At 41.2% G+C, this 19,026-nt stretch overlaps 1 protein-coding gene across 2 annotated transcripts in view; it reads left to right on the top strand.

Annotated features, from left to right (window-relative positions):
* Positions 1-243: 243 nt before the first annotated feature.
* Spred (Sprouty-related protein with EVH-1 domain) overlaps positions 244-19,026 on the top strand; it is a 157,683-nt gene continuing 138,900 nt past the window's right edge. For both annotated transcript variants that reach the window (XM_071593647.1, XM_071593645.1), the window contains exon 1: positions 244-589. In XM_071593647.1, the coding sequence (XP_071449748.1) occupies positions 570-589 (20 nt within the window). In that variant the 5' untranslated portion in view covers positions 244-569. The remainder of the gene's footprint in view (positions 590-19,026) is intronic.

The following is a 19,026-nucleotide window of genomic DNA, read 5'->3' as shown; positions in this document are numbered from 1 at the left end:
TCGGGATTATATTCTCCATAGAACGCACTTGAATTATTTAAATTTTAATATTAAATTTTTATTGCATAGGAGATGAATTGATATCAATTTTATGGAGAACTAAATTTAGCAGGAGAATAAAAAAATTAATTGAAAGGAGGAAATTTCAATTTCCCTCCCTTACTTTTCAGCGGCATGAGACATCTGATGGCAGAGTTGGTCACTACTAGGATACACTCATTAACAACTCAGTCGATGCCGCCATTTTGCCAGCGAGATCCTTCCGCATCGCTCGGTGTTTTACTGCTTGTGGCGTTGTATTTTAAGTGATTTCATACAAAACATTGGTTTATTTGTTATTTTGAATACTTGTTGGCTTTTATAAAAGGCTTCCCACCCTGTTCTACTGCCGTGAAGACGAATATTTCCGTGGAACTATATTCTTCTGTGATGAGTCTTCATAGCCATGCGCCAACTCCATTCCCATTTCCTGTCTTGTGAAACCTTTGGCTGATGCATTTTATATGCCTCAAAGATGGTGCAAATAGGGCCGAAATGGGACATTAATTGCGAAATCTACTTCGTAAATCATGACCGAGGGATATGAAGAGTAAGTACCTTTCATATATTTAATCATAAGTGTGTAACTTGCTTGTTTTAGTGCTCAAAATAGGTATAGGTTATCGCATATATTTGGCTTGCCTCCATTTTCCCTTGATTTTCTCTGTTCTTCAGACTTATCGTACGTTGATTCACATTGTGAGTGTACTGACAGTTCGTAATATGTTTCGTATTAAGCTATTTCCACATTTCAAAATATGTATAAGGTCACTTTACTAGTTAAGTCGCGCAAGAGGTCTAGAGTTAGCCTCCTTTTTCAACCTTATTACTCGGTTCTGTCAGTGATGAAATCAATGAGCTGAAGATTTCATTCATAACCACCAGTGCCACTTCCTTATGTGAAACACATGACTGGTCGTAGGATCGTAGTTTCACATAATGGTATAAATTATGGGTATTCATTCATGTACTTGCCGTTTTTCATATTTTGCTCTCGTATTATTCTGCTTGTAATTAAAAACAGAAGCTAAGTTATTAACGTCACGTTTTTTTATAAATTTTGAAAAATAACTCTCTTGCAAACTATATCGGAGTATGGTTCTAGCGAAATAGTGGAGGTATATATGGTAATTCTCAGAACAATGAACTTGTGAATAATCCTGCGGTGCTTTTATGTGTAGTGATATTTTATTTTCTATTTGTTACTGTGTTTTGTTTGGATCTTTTTATTTCGTATTTGTTTTAATGTTCAGAATAATAATAGCAATTTTTCATTGGTGAGATACATGTTTATTAGCGTTTCATGGCTTTACAAGTCTCTTTGTGTCTTTAAAGACTGGTTTTTGGTGAATGACTGCTTTTATGAATTATTCCGTGGCAGTTAATTATCCCCGTGCTGTACTCGATGCTAACCACCCTATTTGTTAGAATGTAACTTCTATTCTGAATGGACTTGACCTGTATTTTCAATGAGCAAACTTTGTGAGCGCATTGCAACGGAGAGCATGTTTTGCCATCGACCCTATTGTTAATATTGATTACATTATTAAATTTATTTGTGTGTCCACGTCAGGTCAGGCAACAGCATATGTTGTCGGGGCGTATCATCCCAATAGTGCCGTCATTTATTATGGAGGGGAATCGTTAAAAAAGTCTAAGTTTAGGTCCTATGGTGATATTCTAAATGATCGCAACGGTCGCTTGCTTCATGTGTGTTGTGTAGTGCTGATTGGAATTGCTGCTAAGTGATGTCACCATGGAGCTAAGAATGTATGGGTCAAACGCGAGCGCACTGGAAGATGGTCACTGGAGGATATCTAGCGACCCGACGTCATTATGTTGAAGTCTCGGGTTTTAAATAGTTACCGTTGTATAGGTGTTAGTGGTCAAGGGTTGACTTCGTATGCAGCCAGTATCTGCCCTTAAAAGTGTGTGCAAGGTTAATGCGGTGTGCGTGCTGGAAACATTCCATCGATATGAATACGATTTCCAGTTAACGTAAAAATGCTTTTGTGACGTTTGAGCGAGAAATTGAAGTTTTTAAGATTTTTGGTGGTTATTGTGGTGAAATGCCTTCGCCGTAGCAATAGTAGCTTTATCCAAAAATGGATCTTGTGTACTTAATGCCCATATTGGTGTTGTAGACGTATTTTATCGAATTTTGTTTTAATTTAATTGCGTTTTGTTTTCTTTACTTTAAAAGTACGTCATGCATGTAGCGTTAAATTCTTGTGTACCGTTAATAAGTCGTACCCGGTTACACTGTTGTTATTCTCGGAGTTATTGTCTTATTAACATTTTGCTTCTGTGTATTAGTTTCCTAAGCATAATCCTAAATTACGGAATTGGCCGAAACTTGTGGACTTCCGGGTGGGGCTTTATTGCATAGCAGTGGTACACCCTAAAGTGTGTTCGGCTTGGTGTACGAACTTCTGGGAGAATAATCTATGTCAATTAAGGGAGTGAAGAAAATATATTCAAGTCTAGATGAGCGCGACATGTCTTGATGTCATTGTTCGTTGTTGTATTTTATAAGTTTTTTCTCCATGTTGACTATTTTGTTTCTGCAGTTTTTTGGGAAAGAACGCTGAACAGCTCACGGTTTCTCTTTGTCAGTTTAATTTTCATGATAGCATGCCATTCCTCATGTTCACATCTTTATGGTGTAAACACTTTGAAAGAAAGTATTTCTCTAGGTTTAAATCTAACTCATTGGAACTGCTTGACTAAGGAATGATCTGCATAGTGCATTTTATCGTCCGCGGTCTGCTCTTTGCTTTTTTGTGATTTCTGGCATCTAAACGAGCATTAGCACGTTAGCGATTCCACTAATTCTCATTCTACCCGAAGTCGCTTGGGTTTGTCTCCTGAGGATATGATCGGAGAAGAGACTAGTGCTCTACCTAGAAAGGAATTTCGGGGAAAGAAGGTACGTCTTTTAGACTAAAATCTGGGTGTCAAGGGAAATGGAATAATTTATCACCTCGAAGTGTACGCAGTGGGTACGCATTGTTGTGTGTTGCATTTTCCCCGCAATACAAAGGTGATACCTCTGTATTAAGGATTCGACTGTGCATTACCGACAGTTGTGATCGGCATCTCTCTTGTGATGGGGAGATTTGCTGTGAGTTTATTTTTTAGTGTCTCGAACGTTTTGCATTTAGCCAAATTTCCGGGTGAGCAACATGGTTCATAAGTTGATGAGGAATCCTTAGTCTACCCTCCGTTAGAAATGGGTTGAAATGTGTGTTTTGGAAGGGAACAACTACATCCTCAATATTTGGGGGTATTTTTTATGTAAACTTTACTCCTGTTTATCATCACGTCTCGCTCCACCTTTCCTTTTTCCTTCATTCCCTTTTCAAAGCATACTCTTGCCACCCGCCGCCGTGATCTGTCGCCACACCCCTCGTCTCACCCCCTTTCCAATCTCCCAACCCCCGCCCCCGTTTCAACCAAGGTCGTCACTTTTGACGGTGCGGCAGAATTAAACGGGCCAATTGTGTTGCATCGGTTCTCTCTCATTCTCCCTCAGCTTCACACTCACTTCGGGCCACCCCTCACTTGATATGAAATCGACAAATTAATGAGGCGAGTGAACCATACGGCACATGTACAGAGTTTAAAGTGACTTTATTGAGAGCTCTCAAATATTTTTCTTGATCCTTGTGATACTTATTTATAGTCCATGCAGTTAAGGTTTCATTCGTGTGGTCATTGGGCATGGATAGTGTTCACGTACTTCACACGTGCCTAATGTCTTGTGCCGGGTGTCGTATTTTTATGTGGGCCGCATCCATTTAAAATCTAACTTTCACGCCTCTTTCAATTCCCCACCCCCATTCGTTTTGTGAGCGCACGGACGAGACTCATCACTCCGTGGAAGGTTCATCCGGAGTGTTTCATCTATACTGGAATAGTACTCGCCGGCTTTGCATGAGAATCAATAGGACGCAGTTTATATGAAACTAGTGACAGTTTTGTGTGAAATTTAACGGGAAATTGGTAGTTATCCTACAGTAGAGATGTTACAGTTAACCTACTGCTGATACGTGTGCTGTAGGCATTTCCAAATTGTGTTGCTGATCGTTTTGCAGTATTGCAACCCTAGGATAAAATGAGAGAATTATAACCTGTAACTGACAGATTCAAGTATTCATTCTTCCCTCGGACCGTACACATAGCAAAATGGAACATTAGCGCCCAAACATTTTTAATAAAATAGCAAAATTGTACGCGATAGTCGACCTGTGTGATGTAAGCGTATCTTTATCATGTTTGCTGGTGCGTCTCATCTATAAACTAACTGTTGTGAATCATTGTTTAGTGCCCTAACATCTCCCACCGGGCACCCTCGCGGGGTATTGTGTAGATGCACATGAAAGTTATCTTCTTCGTGTGAATAATTTTTTGTAGTTTGAACGGACATATGCAATGAAGTTGACTTACATGACGAAATTCTCACATTTGTGCTCCAGGCATGAGTTAGGCAAACAATGTAAATGTCTATAGGAGTATGTTTACATACACCTATAGACATTCATATTGAAGAAGGTATATGGGATATTTGAGGGAAACGAGTGGTCCTATCTTTGTCAGGGAGCAGGAAATGGGAATTGCTTTTTATTAGTTGAATCATTGTCAGCGGAAACATCTATATTGTTTCAATGTCTGTGGCCACTGTATGAGCTATGTGAGGCGTACCATTCTCGGTAGACCTTGTACGTGATACTGGCTTCTGACGTTACACTTAGAAATGCATAATGATGTACAATCCTTTCATAACTCCTAACTCGACCTCAGAATGATCATTGTAAAGAGGGAAACTGGTGCTTTCACTCTCTTCGGAGATAGCTTTATAGTTTCTTTGTTTCATCTTCTCCCGAAAGAGTTAAACGGTTATATTAGTTGAGGATTTTTTTGTCTTTGTAATAACATTTTGAATATGAATAGTACGTGGTATAATAATATTGCACACGCCGCCTTGAAAGATTTGTGGTCATTGTAGTTGTGAGCATATTCTTGCTTGTGTTTCGGTTTAAAGACTTGCAAATCAGCGTAGAGAGTATTCTTAGTGGGTTACTTTTTTAAGAATTTTATTATTGTCATTGATTGCATACTTTTTCGATATTCTCGACCTAATTTCTAAGGAGACACTAGACCCCGGGAGCCAGCCCTATGTCGAGCACATAGGGCCCCTGCAGTACTGCTGTCGACGTTATTCGGCCGACGGAAAAGCGTGGCGGGCCACCTTAAATTAATAGGCGGCCAGTACGACCGCCGCAGGGTCGAGGGGGAGCGAGGACAGGCAGGCAGCGTTTCTTTCCAAGCGCGTTGGCCGGACGTGGTCACGCGGGTCGCGTGTTTTCCTCGTGTGGCGAGTTTTTCTCACGTTTTTGCCACCCCACTGTCGTTAGGATATGGGGAGGGGTGGGTGGCGAGGCAGGGAGCTCGTCGCCGTCTTCGTGGGCGTGTGTAGAGCGGAGCCGTGTCTTCCTCCCGCTTCATACCCTCCTCCGTCCCAACTATTCTTCCAAAACCCACATCCCCCGCCACCGTTCGAACTCCGAAACCAGGGGAGGAGCCACCAACCACCCCGCGCGCCCCCTTGCCCTTTCCTCCGGTGAGGGCTCGACCCGAAAGTGGGCGCATCCTGGGCAGATGGATGAGAGGAGGAGGGCGAGGCGGGGGGTGGGCAGAGAAGGGCGTAAGGCCGGAAGTTGGGATTCGGTTGGCGCGGGAGGGGAGATCGGAGTAGGAAGGGCGGGCGGGGAGAGTGGGCGGGAAGACGGCGGGGAAGAGAGGGCAAGAGGAGCGCGGTCGGTTTCAGCCCCTCCCCGCTCCTTCCTCTGTTTCCACCCGCAAAAAATCCAACCCACGTACCCCACTTTTCTCCCCCCCCTTCCTTAACTCCCCCCTCTCACTCCTAAAAAGCCTCTTGAGCGTCCGAGTCCCCACCCCAAAAACGAATCCTCTTTGCTTCCTCGAACTTCTTTCCCCACCCATCTAGTGCATAAAAAAATAAAAGCCTACCTACAACCTCGCGACTCCTTCCTCTCTCCCTTTCAGCTCTCATGTTTTCCCTCTTTCTTTCTCTCAGCCTTCTTTCTCTGATCGGGTCGGTTTATGAAAAAAATCAAGACATCTTAAGATATGTATGATATTTCACTGTCACAACATCAGTGGAAACGTCCGTTTAGGAACGTGATACTTGGGTTAAGTTACAGAAAAACTGATCCTTCCATTTGATTGAATGTGAAAAAGCATGAAAGTGACTGAATAGCTGCCATATTTACGCCTTGTTGTTTTCAGTTGTTTCGCACTTCGCTGGATTAACTAACTCTGCCAATATTTTTTTTTCTACCATCCCACGTTATGTAGTATTGGCCTCAAATCTAGGGATGATATATATATATTATTAGGTGATCTACCAGTTAAGGTCGGTTTTGGAGGGACGAAACGACCAAATAAATAATTTTTCTCCTAATAAAACGCAAACTGATATCCTACTCTATAACAAGTCCCTCTTCATTGCTATGCAATTCCTTCATCCCGTCCAACATCCCTATCCTATTCCTGCCCTTACCTCGTTTGCCTAACATTCTTCCCTCTATTACGGTCTTCAATATGTCACTGCCGATCAATGTACTTTTCATCAATTTTTTCTGCTCCCTTATGATTTCTCACAACAATCTCCCTCCTCGCCCACCATGCCTAGCACTTTTTCATTTCTTTTTCTTTCGGTCCATCTCACCTTCTCCATCCTCCTCCCATTCCACATTTTTAAAGCATCCAATCTGCGTCTATTCTCCTGCTTCAGTGACCATGTTTCTGCGCCGTACATATCTACGCTCCTTGAGATATTTCCATTTTTCCTCCATAGTACTCAGCTCTTTTCCGTCATCCATCATTTACTCTTCAGCCTCTTGATACTCCTTCCTTGTCCATCCAGTTAATGCCTCTACATTCCATTTCCTAACCCGCCGCCCATGCTCTATCTTTTTTAAACAGACGCTACACTTCATAAAAACTAAATTGTGATCAGAGTCCGCATCCGCTCCCGGGAAGCTGTGCGAATTAATCGCACTGTTCCTAAACGTGTTTTTTAACCATAATATAATCTAACCGATATGTTTCTGAGTCACCTGGCATGCAGGAACACACGTGATTATGTCCTCTAACAAATGGTATATCCTATCGACTTCTTCCTCCTTGTCCCAGGTCGTCGGTTCTGCTTTTATCTTTGCTAGTAATATTCTATCCGTTTCTTGCACTATGTTGACCACGCTTCTTCCTACCTTTTTATTCGGAATTGTGGCAACTCCTAGTTGGCTCTCATCCTCTCCGCTCTATATTACTCTTTAACTATCACTTAAGTGATCCCATCTATCCTTCCATCTCACCTCGCATAGGCGTAAAATATCTATATTTCCAGGTTTTCGTGAGATTGCGACCGCGTAAGCCTTACCTCTCCCACTGCCGGGCACGACGCACGGCCGATTGGGCAGAGTCCCGTAGTTGCCAGGACTCATATTCTCTATAATGTCCATCATAAAAATCTTGGGAATAATAATTGGGGTGGTTTCCCGTTGCCTTCGATAATAGTATTTTTAAAGTGACACCATCACTCAATGGCCGCCCCATTGGGGTGAGACGCCTTTGCAGCCACCTCACTGAGGAACAGATGCTGCCTGGACTACCTTTCGTCTGGCTCCTAACCTTCGATCTGGCATGGGTGACCCTACCAGGAGCAATTATCATTGGTCCCGCCAGCGCTGCTCTAAGGGTCCTCGGAACGCACAAGCCCTTCCACCTTAGTCAAGGTTGTATTTCATGATTGGGGGATTAAATATACCAACACAGAATTATTAAATGGTCATTGCCAAATCTGTAAATCTTACTTTTTAGCAGATCGCGAAAACCCTCCTAAGATTTTACCTAAATTGGAAATTGTTTCTCGTATGATGTAGTTGAATTTGCATTGTGTGCTTTTTAAGTTACCTGGATCAGTGTCGTCTTAGGCGTCACTGCCTAATCGCAGTATACCTGTGTTGATGTCGTTGTCATTCGTCCCGGTGTTTGGCCAAAATGCTCGGGTGTCCGTGTGGGTGACACCACCTCCGTCGATCAGGATTGGAATCGTGTTTCGGTGAGGCTTCTTTCCCTTGCCCTCGCGTGGGCTATTGTGCTCGTGGCACGCGTGCTTACGTCGGCAAGCCATTTGGTCAGCTTGGCACGCCGCTGCGTGAAGTTATCGATCCGATAGTCTGGATTTCCTCATGCGAATCTGGAGAGTGCGCTTGGAATATGTTGGTGTGGGAATTTTTCGTTTTTGACTTGTTATTGGCAAACGGGCGATTAGAAAGTTTGCTTTGAGTATTGTGACATCGAATTTCCATCGATGTAACGCATCAAAGTTAATGCCCAACATTTCATTCGCCTCTAGGTTTTGCGCTAATGAACGGAAGCTACAAGTAACGTTAGCAATAGTACCCTTGTTTGCCGCTGTTGAAGGCATGTGTTTCAAAGAACGTCATTCGTCTTCTAGTTCTCTTCAATACATAAGGTATCGGGTAATTCGTTTCTGTGCGTGAGGCGTTAACTTAAATCTGTGAAAATCTTATGACTTTTCATTTTGGTTGCAATCATTTTGTCGCTCATATCATGAATTACCACGAATGAATGGTATTAAAGTTTTAAATCAATCAAAATGGGATTTTCTTTTGGTGTCCTGAAAACCTGATCGACTCTTAAAAGCATATAATTACCAAAGTATTCCATTAGGGCCCCCGACTTGCGCCGTCTTGGGTACTTAATTTATTTCAATAGTAGAAAAAACGCCAGAATCCTCGTCGTTTGCGAAAAGTTTTAACTGAAAACAGGAGCAGCATTAAGATAGTGTTGTGGAAACTAGAAGGCCTTTATTTTTAAGCTCGTCAAAAAAGCATGTCAAATGGATGTAAGTATATAGGTGTCAGGGAATCTTGGACCTATGCTTAGTTTGTCGTAGTCTCTAATTAATTGGACGTGTTACGATTTTAGAATTGAATGGATTCAGGAAGAAGTTTTGGGACATGTCAAACGCCCTGAAAATGTAAATATCCTAACTTACGACCCACTGTGGTGAAGTACGTTTCGTCTCTTGTGGTTGTGTATCTAGGAGAAATAAACCCAGTTCCTTAGTCCGGATATGGTATGGTTTAAACTCTTAGGCGTTTCAAAAAATTTTGTCTTAATTAAGCGTTGCGATTTAGTAACAAGGAGGCTACCCATTGTGTATCCATCAAATCAACTTTTTCTCTCATTATTTTGTGCATGTGGTTTAATGTGTTGTCTGGATTTGTGATAGTTCTGTTGCAGAAGTAAACGCTGTCAGTCGTATGTTGTCGGCAGCATTTTTAGTCTTCGCCCCTTTGCCGCCGAATCCCAAAACTCGCCGTTCCCCCAATTTACAGCTTCCCCCAGAGGAGCATGCGCAAGTGCCGAGTGGTGCAGCATGCTGAAATACCCATTACCAAGGTAGAAGCTACCGGGATACTCGGAGGCATATATGCATCTATGTGCACACACCCTCATGTACTATATGTACACATTTCCACACACACACACACACACACACACACACACACACACACACACACACACACACACACACACACACACACACACACGAGTGATGCTCCCCTCATTCATCGTGCTAGCGCTTTCCAACCCCTGCATTCGCCATTCTTAACGCCCGCCTTCCCTTCGTGGCCCCTCCGTCTACCTCACCCCCTCGATTCGGCCGGCTCTCTTCCCCTTCCCCCAAGCCTTGCCGACCCCTTCCATTCACCTCTTCTCTCTCGCCCACCATTCACATTCCTTACCTCCCGTATCTCATTCACCGCCCGCCTGTCCAATTCCGTCTCTTCACGGGGGGAATGAGGAAGCCAAAGGCGCGCGGGGGTGGCTCTTTTTCTTCCCTCCCCTCTCGCACCCCTCTTTCCTCTGCTCTTCCCCCCCCTCAGTTAAGAGCTCGTAATGGTGGCTTCTGCTGTAGTGAGAACGGGTGGGCGGGATGAAGGGGGGTGGGAGCGTGGAGGCTCTTTATCGGGGGAAGGTTTTCCGGTGGGGTGAGTTTTTAGGGATCGGGGAGGGGAGCAAGGGCTCCCCCTTCACAGTCCTCTCAACGTGTGTTGAATATGCGGGGGAGCTTTTTATTTTTGAGGGTTGGTGAGGGTGGGGTGTGTGGGGAGAGGTGGGGTGGAAATGCATGCTTCCCACTCTTTGCATTTCCACCCCTCGGTTTGCTACGTTCCCATGAATGAAGTCTCCCCCTCTTTCTCACCCTCCCATTGTCGCCTCCTCATCGCCCTGCCACCCCCCCCCTTGTTTTCGCTCCGTACCCCTTCATCACAGTTGGCCACGTTGGGGCGGCCTCATCCCGCGGGACTGACACCGATCGCGCTTCCATCCTTCATTTTCTTCTTACGCCGGAGTTTGGTTGCGGCGAGGAGTAGAGAAGTGATGCCGGAAAGAGCAAGTGAAATTTTCTAAGGAGGAAACTTTCACCCACTACTCTCTTTTGCTTGCTGTAATAACATGATGTCCCAAATAAATGAGCCAGTTCATTGACATTAATTAGAAAGATTAATTACGCAATGTGTATTAATTACCTATGACGATAAATCGAGCCAATATGATGCTCACTTATCGATCAATAGTCTGTCTACGCGTTGTTGAAATCGCGGTATGTATGTGTTAGGTATCTAAATCGTAAAGTTCTGCCGCTAGTTTAGTTATGGTGCGTTACGCCCGTATTTGAATGCGTTGTCCGGGTGTTCAAAAAAGGTGGTTGCCCCACGTGGAAACATGGTGGCCAAGTTTAAGTTGTGTGATTTCCCAAGGAGATTAATAGTATTTTTAATTGGACAAAAGGTGAAAGTTAGGTAAAGAGAACTGATGTGAATTAACGCGCTTGCGTCGCTTTTCGCTCTATTTCAACTCCATGAATAAACCTGGACGCTGGTGTTAGCCAACATTATATGTGGCCGGTACATTTTACTGCATTGTATTGTTTTATATACTTGTATAGGAACGTTTAATTTGGAATCTACAGCTTTCTGCATCCAATGGAATCTACCAACCTGAAGCAATGTCCCACGACTTTTAACCCTTAAGCGATTACTTGTTTGCTAACAGAGTGGTCAGCCATTCTCCAAGACTTGGAAATGGGAAGAATCTTGAAAATGACCTCATGATTTCGGGTAATAAAATTCTATTGTCATGGTAGGAAGATATGGGGTGTTGGCTGTAGGCTATCGAGATTTGTGTGTGGGGATTGATTGAGTATTCGATTCGGGCATTGCCAATGAGGACTCTCACTCGGTTTGGCACTGGTGTGTGCGCGGCTGATCATCATGTTGGTAAAAAGCAAGAACTATAATGAGACCGACTGCGGTGTTACAATTGAATGACGGTAGGAGAAGGAATGATTGCCAAAATTAATCACTTAGGTTCCAAGCTTGCGGTAACCAATTTGAATGTACTGTAACCTTCATAAATGCATGAGGCAATTCTTCATTTTTATTGTGTTGACGTGAAGTTTTATGGGAGTATTTATGTTTAAAAAATGTCATCATTAACTTAGCAGTGTAAAAAACGTTTATGGTTCATGTATTCTCTGTTATAGAATTATCGCTTTGCAATATATCTCATGAAATGTAAATTAAGCTAATTCTTTGAATGGGTGTGAAAACATTTAATGGTCAGATTTTCTTCGCTTTGCCCGATCGGATAGCTTCCATTTATATTATTTTAGAGGGAATCTGCAATAGATGATGCATGGTTTGTGTGCGAATCAAATGGGAAGTGGTAATATGAAATATATGTAGATGAGTTTACCGTAAATATTCAAACCTATGTATTCCCGCGGTAATAATTTGAAGTAAGGACATAACTTAAGGGTACAGAATCGACCTTTCATGCAAGGTAAGCCTGGTCGTGGGGTGATTTTATTCATAACTTCTCATTTTCTGAAAGTAAATTTTCTTTTACTCATTATTTTAAGATATTTTCATTTTTTTTTCAATGTATCGGTTAGAGCCGTCGTTATGTTTTATGTTCCCTTTTTTCCTTGTCATTGTGTGTGTTTTTGACGCGTCTGTTGAACCTTAAGTCTTTGGCATTATGTAAGTTCCGTTTACAGGCCAGTCCCCCAAGTTTATCTAGCAAGTTTAACATAAATGCATAGACAACAGATGTGATAAATGCAATGTACATAATGAAGTTTTTTTCCAAGAAAAATATAAATAGGTAAACGCTTGCATTGATTTTTCTCCGTGTCCGTTCTAGGTCATAGTAAATTTCAGAATTGAGCCTATATTTCATTGCGTTTGACTGCCTAGTATTTAAGCTGTACTATAAGCCCACATTCAACAGGAATAATATCGAAATAAGTGGCTTATTCTTGTCCCTTCCTGTGAGCTATGATGAGTGTAGTGAAGAGTTTTTGAGTACCTCATCGCTGCTGACCCGCAGACTTAGAGCCGTATTCGATGTGAGTCGATACCGGCCAGGAGTAATTAACCTGAGGATAACTTGGGACACTTGTTATTTATTTTCAAAGCGCTTGGAATATTTGAGGCTTTCCTATCCATTGGCATTTCCTGTTGAAATACTATTTACGATGACTTTTTGTTTGGAAATACGCTCTTGATTTCGCGTTTACCGTATGACAGCTCTACTTTCGTTATCCTATTGCTAATAATCCCGTTGTTGTAATGTTTTCTGACAAAAATTGGCTAGGATGAGACTCTCAAAATTTAATCAGTAGATTCGCGCATCTCTTCCTCAGTGCCTCTGTAGGTTCAACTTGATTGTAGTTCCTAGTTTACTCCATTTATATTCTTCAATGGAATCTTATCGTTGCTGGGATCTCATTGTCCATTTCTGTGGATTTGGTTCTTCAGTGTTCAAGCAGGCGTTACAAGTAGCTCGCTGAAACTGTTCTGACCGTCGCTTAGATGTTTCAGAGACTTAAGGGTTATTCTAGTGTGACGTCTCATTGTTGTACTGAGTGACGAAGAGAAACATGGTGGTAGAGCGTGAAAGACTAGTAGGAAAGACCTTTCCTGTTAAAATTCTTGAGAAACGTCTCTTTTTTTTGCCAGTTTTCGTTTCTTGCGGTCTGCCTGGTATAAATCAATTTACTAGTGCTAAAAAGTGGTTGCTAATGCAGTATGAAACGTAAGTAATCATTAATCAATCTTTCGAAAACCACTGTAATTAGTTCCGTACCGTGCGTAATAAGGGCAGGATCTGATGTGCTGACCATTGCATGGGCTTTGCATGAAAAACCAATGTACACGTATTTGGAAATCAGATGATATAGGAAGAAGTCAGAGAAATAGAGATTTGGTGTAGTCTTAGTTGTTTCCCTCGTTTTGTTTTCTTTGTATCTGCAAATGGAATGAGGGGAACCAGGATCCTTCGATATTTTGCTCGAAGCACACTCTCTAACCTTGTCATTGCTAGACTTGGAATGATAACTTACTATATATCCTCTATGTCATAAGTTACATCTCGTGATTGATTTGAATTTGCATTAATTGTAATCTAGGTCTGAGCTTCTTGTGTATGTATGCCATATTATTTAATTATTGTTTCTGTAATTTATACAATCCTTGAATAACTTTTTCTGAGGTATACCTCGTGTGGCCTAAGCATATTCATTGTGATTTAACATAACATTCCTCATTTTACGAGTACTTCGACGTCCGCGCGAATTACGTGCCAAAATCATGCATTGGTCTCCTGCATGACGCGATTTCTGTTGGTCTTGTGCGTCTTTTACATTTGGACCACCTTCGTACTCCTACTCCTGTTTATAACTGGCTAAAATTGTATTGCGTCATTGATGATTCCGTCTACATGTTGCGTCATGTATTGATCATATAAATTCCAAAAATATTGTCATTGGTTATAATTACTTTAAAAATAAATCGTGTTCTAATTCAACGATGTAAGGCACTTATTGTTGATCGCATTAAAATAAATAACCGAAGCGTTTCGAATAATGGATATCGAGCGTGGGAGCTGCCGAGCCTCGTAATACTTCATATGCAGCCACATTCTAAATCCTTCTTTGAATCATCTAATCTTTACAAATGGCTACGATTGTCTATAAATGGGATCATTCATTCATTATCATCGTTGTAGTAATAATTTCCGAGTATATTTTCGGTTTAATATTGCCTGGCTGAGTTTCAATTTTAACCAAACAATACTTAATGAAAAATCAGAGATGGAGTTCTATGATTCATGTGAATGTAAAAAAATGTGTCATTGTGTATTAGCTGTAATTCTTATATTATTCAACTGAGTGTTATTAGGTAATTTATTTGCGCTTAATGGTAATTCCTACAATGCAGTTCAATTAAAGGCAGAATCCCGAAAGATCGACGCAACTATATATATATATATATATATATATATATATATATATATATATATATATATATATATATATACTAGCTGAATACCCGGCTTTGCACGGGTTAGGGAGAAACAATAATATAAATATACTACATAAATAAAAACAACAAATTATAAAGTACAATAATGCACTACTTCATACAAATTTAAGAATCTTTTTTATTTAACACCTGTTTATATACTACATTTTTTGTTTCATATACAGGAGAAAGAATATATAAATTTTTAGGCGAACCTACTCTGGAGCAAGCAACATAAAGTTGCCCGTGGCTAAAACATGGCGATCTTAGATCAACACCACAAAACTTTAAAGACTGTCCCTGTGATTTATTAATGGTAATTGAAAAAGCTAGCCGGACTGGAAACTGTAATCTTTTAAAGTTGAAGGGAAGATCAGTTGGGATTGGAATAAAAATTATTTCACCTTTTCCAGTTAAAATGACTGCCTGGATTATATTTTTCATTAATTTTGTCACACACAATCGTGTCCCATTGCAGAGTTTTGGTGGATCTAAATTTCGCAATAAAATGATTGGAGATCCTACTTTAAGTATAAGGCGATGTTGTGGCAATCCAGCTGGATCAAGTGAATTTAGGAATTCCGTTGGATAATTGACGGCTTCGTCAGCATCCACTACGGTATCAACCGATTTATATTCAATCACGTCTTCTGGCAGCATGGCTAGTATCTCCTTGTTAATTTCATTATCATCATCGTTCTTAGGAGCAAGAATGGCTCTTTCTCGCAACCATTCTAAATTTTTATAATTTTGATTAACGTTAGGATAGACTGCTCGTACCATATCGCGGACAGTTTTCACCGATACACATAAATCTGATGACAATTTTACCATACCAGATGCTTCAATAACTAATCTATCTTCTCCAATCTCCAAAAGTTTATTTGCAAAATTTTGAGCATTCCCATCTCTTAAGAGGATTCGCATGTTTTGTTTAAGGCTAATTTCTTGGACATGATTCCATAGAACAGAATGTTTTAAACAGGCATAAATTTCATCGGCTGGAGTCGATTTTGGAATGACAGGCAGAGTTTGACGGAAGTCTCCACACAGGAGTACCAGAGCTCCTCCCATTAAACTGCAGTTTCCTCTAAGATCTTGAAGTGTTGCGTTGAGGGCCTCAAGAGATTTTTTATGAGCCATCGTACACTCATCCCATACTATCAATTTACATTCTATAAGAACTTGTGCCTGGCCGCTTGTTTTATTTATATGACATGTGGGATTTTCTTGTCGGGAAATATTAAGTGGCAACTTAAGGGCAGAGTGGGCTGTTCTTCCTCCTTCCATTAATGTCACTGCAATACCTGAAGATGCAACGGCTAGAGCAATTTATCCATGAACCCTGATTTCAGCGAGAACTAATTTAATTAAAAATGTTTTTCCCGTGCCACCAGCAGTATCAAGAAAAATGATACCTCCTTCTTGTTTATCTACTTGATCCATTATTGTTTCGTACGCGAATTTCTGATCTTCATTAAGAAGTGGCTTTTTATCCGCGATGTATGCTTCTAAGTCTAAGACATTGTAGCTAGTTTCACGTATATAATCTGGATAAAATACACCCTGTTGATCTTGTACAGGTGCAAAAAGACCGAGTTCCACTAAAGTCTTGCTAACCATGGTGATACACTTTTCCTCCAAAATAATCAAAGTTTTATTAAAAATGTCGGAGTTAAACGTAATATCCAATGTAGGATTTTCACTTCGAACTTTAGCCAGTATATCCTCACTCATTGATTCTTTATATTTTTCCCATATTGTTTTTGGGTTAGATGGATTACAGGAGGTTATTATGATGGCAAACAAAATTCGCATTTGTCCTGGAAGAGAAATCAAACTGGCCTCTCGCAGTGAGTCATCCCAGTGTTGATCTCCTTCTAGCAACCCTAAATTCTGGCAAGCTTCTCTGAATGTCTCACATATTTCTCCGTTTACCGTTCTTAATTCGGCAAATGAGCGAGGTCCTCTAGTGGTATGTAGAAGCATTCTTAAAAAATAACATTCGGCGTTGTTAGGATGGACTGTGTAGACTCGGCCCAATGCGCCACATGAATAAATATTATTCTCAAGATCAAAGTTGCCCATTTTTCTCCTACAAAAGACTTTCCTTGATGTATTCCACGTATAATATCTCGGCAATTCTGAATACAATAGTGTTCTTGCAAAAGTATCCTGCTGGCATAGTTGGAAAAATGCTGTTTCTATGACAGCAAAAAGTAAACAAATTACATACATACAAACAAACACTCTCCTTTATATATATATATATATATATATATATATATATATATATATATATATATATATATATATTGCGTGTATGATGCAGAATGGATTCCCTGATTTGACGGGTGAATTGTAAACAAAACAAGATAATTAAAAATGGTTTTTATTTCTGTAAACTACATTCAATGCAATTTTTTTCATTAGGTTTTGAAAATTATCTCATCCAGGTGACGGTATTGGTGAGCTATGCTCATGCTGAATCGTTCAAAAAAGTTTTCGAAAACTTATGGCGTGAACGATTTGGATTTGTCGTGATTTGGCAGTATTTGGCGTGATGGACGGGCGGTATGAGCCGTGGCACCATTCTTTTTGAAAACAGAAGGCTTCTGTGCCATAGTCCTCATCATACTCTTCCATTTTGTGGGTAAAAAGTTCGCTAGCATCTCAAAAAATCGCTCGTTGATCACAGTGTACCAGTTAAACCTCGAGATTCAAAAAAGTAAGGCCTAATATGCCTATGGAAGACGCAGCGCACAAAAACTGTCACTTTGGGGATATGAAGAGGTCTTAGGGGAAGTTCGCCAGAGTTTTCAGTCGCCCAGTGACGAAAATTTAGCTTATTTACTGAGCCAGAGAGAGGAAAATGTGCTTCATCGTTAGACCACCGTCGCGTCGCGCACACACTATTATTGTTCTTAAAGGACGTTTCTACGACAAAGCCTCGATGCACACCAGACCTCTTCATGGTAACCTAAAAATAGCGTTGTTTCCCACCGCCAACGCCACTACCCCCAATCCGCTAAATTACCTGCGCGCTCTTCAGTGATTTTTTGTAACTAGGGTGCCCATTCTGCCCCACCTTGTGTTTGCGTGTGTGTGTATGTATATATATATATATATATATATATATATATATATATATATACACATTCAAACACGAAATCCCGTCAAACGGCGAATAAATACTCATATATACAGAAACAGATATAAGGAAAATGGATAGGAACACATATAAAGGACGAACACAATAGAGGTGGGGAAGGCGGAATCGAACGGATCACAAGAGTAAAAATATTTCCTCAACCGGGACTCGAACACCGGATCTTTCCACTTGCCGGGCGGATGCTCTTAACCACTTGAGCTATCGAGGATAGTCAATTTACCCTGAGATCCGTGGGTCTAATATGTCGCCAAGCGCCCCGATTCTTTCAGCCAAGAGATGGCGTCAGGGGGCAGTTTCACCCACCAAAGGAGAAATAGACAATACACAAGGAAAGGAAAGGACAGTGGGTTAGAATTCATACAACATCATACAGGAAAGGAACAGTGCGTTTCGTGGCACGCATAGCCAGAAGAAAGAGATGAGCCACATTGGCCAAATACACATTCAAACACGAAATCCCGTCAAACGGCGAATAAATACTCATATATACAGAAACAGATATAAGGAAAATGGATAGGAACACATATAAAGGACGAACACAATAGAGGTGGGGAAGGCGGAATCGAACGGATCACAAGAGTAAATTTTCCTTATATCTGTTTCTGTATATATGAGTATTTATTCGCCGTTTGGCGGGATTTCGTGTTTGAATGTGTATTTGGCCAATGTGGCTCATCTCTTTCTTCTGGCTATGCGTGCCACGAAACGCACTGTTCCTTTCCTGTATGATGTTGTATGAATTCTAACCCACTGTCCTTTCCTTTCCTTGTGTATTGTCTATTTCTCCTTTGGTGGGTGAAACTGCCCCCTGACGCCATCTCTTGGCTGAAAGAATCGGGGCGCTTGGCGACATATTAGACCCACGGATCTCAGGGTAAATTGACTATCCTCGATAGCTCAAGTGGTTAAGAGCATCCGCCCGGCAAGTGGAAAGATCCGGTGTTCGAGTCCCGGTTGAGGAAATATTTTTACTCTTGTGATCCGTTCGATTCCGCCTTCCCCCCTCTATTGTGTTCGTCCTTTATATGTGTTCCTATCCATTTTCCTTATATCTGTTTCTGTATATATGAGTATTTATTCGCCGTTTGACGGGATTTCGTGTTTGAATGTGTATTTGGCCAATGTGGCTCATCTCTTTCTTCTGGCTATGCGTGCCACGAAACGCACTGTTCCTTTCCTGTATGATGTTGTATGAATTCTAACCCACTGTCCTTTCCTTTCCTTGTGTATTGTCTATTTCTCCTTTGGTGGGTGAAACTGCCCCCTGACGCCATCTCTTGGCTGAAAGAATCGGGGCGCTTGGCGACATATTAGACCCAC

Source organism: Hetaerina americana, unplaced genomic scaffold, assembly GCF_022747635.1.
Source record: "Hetaerina americana unplaced genomic scaffold, ioHetAmer1.1.p SCAF_6, whole genome shotgun sequence".
Lineage (NCBI taxonomy): Eukaryota > Metazoa > Arthropoda > Insecta > Odonata > Calopterygidae > Hetaerina > Hetaerina americana.
Note: the sequence above shows the minus strand (reverse complement) of the source record. Positions and strands in the feature narration are given on the sequence as shown.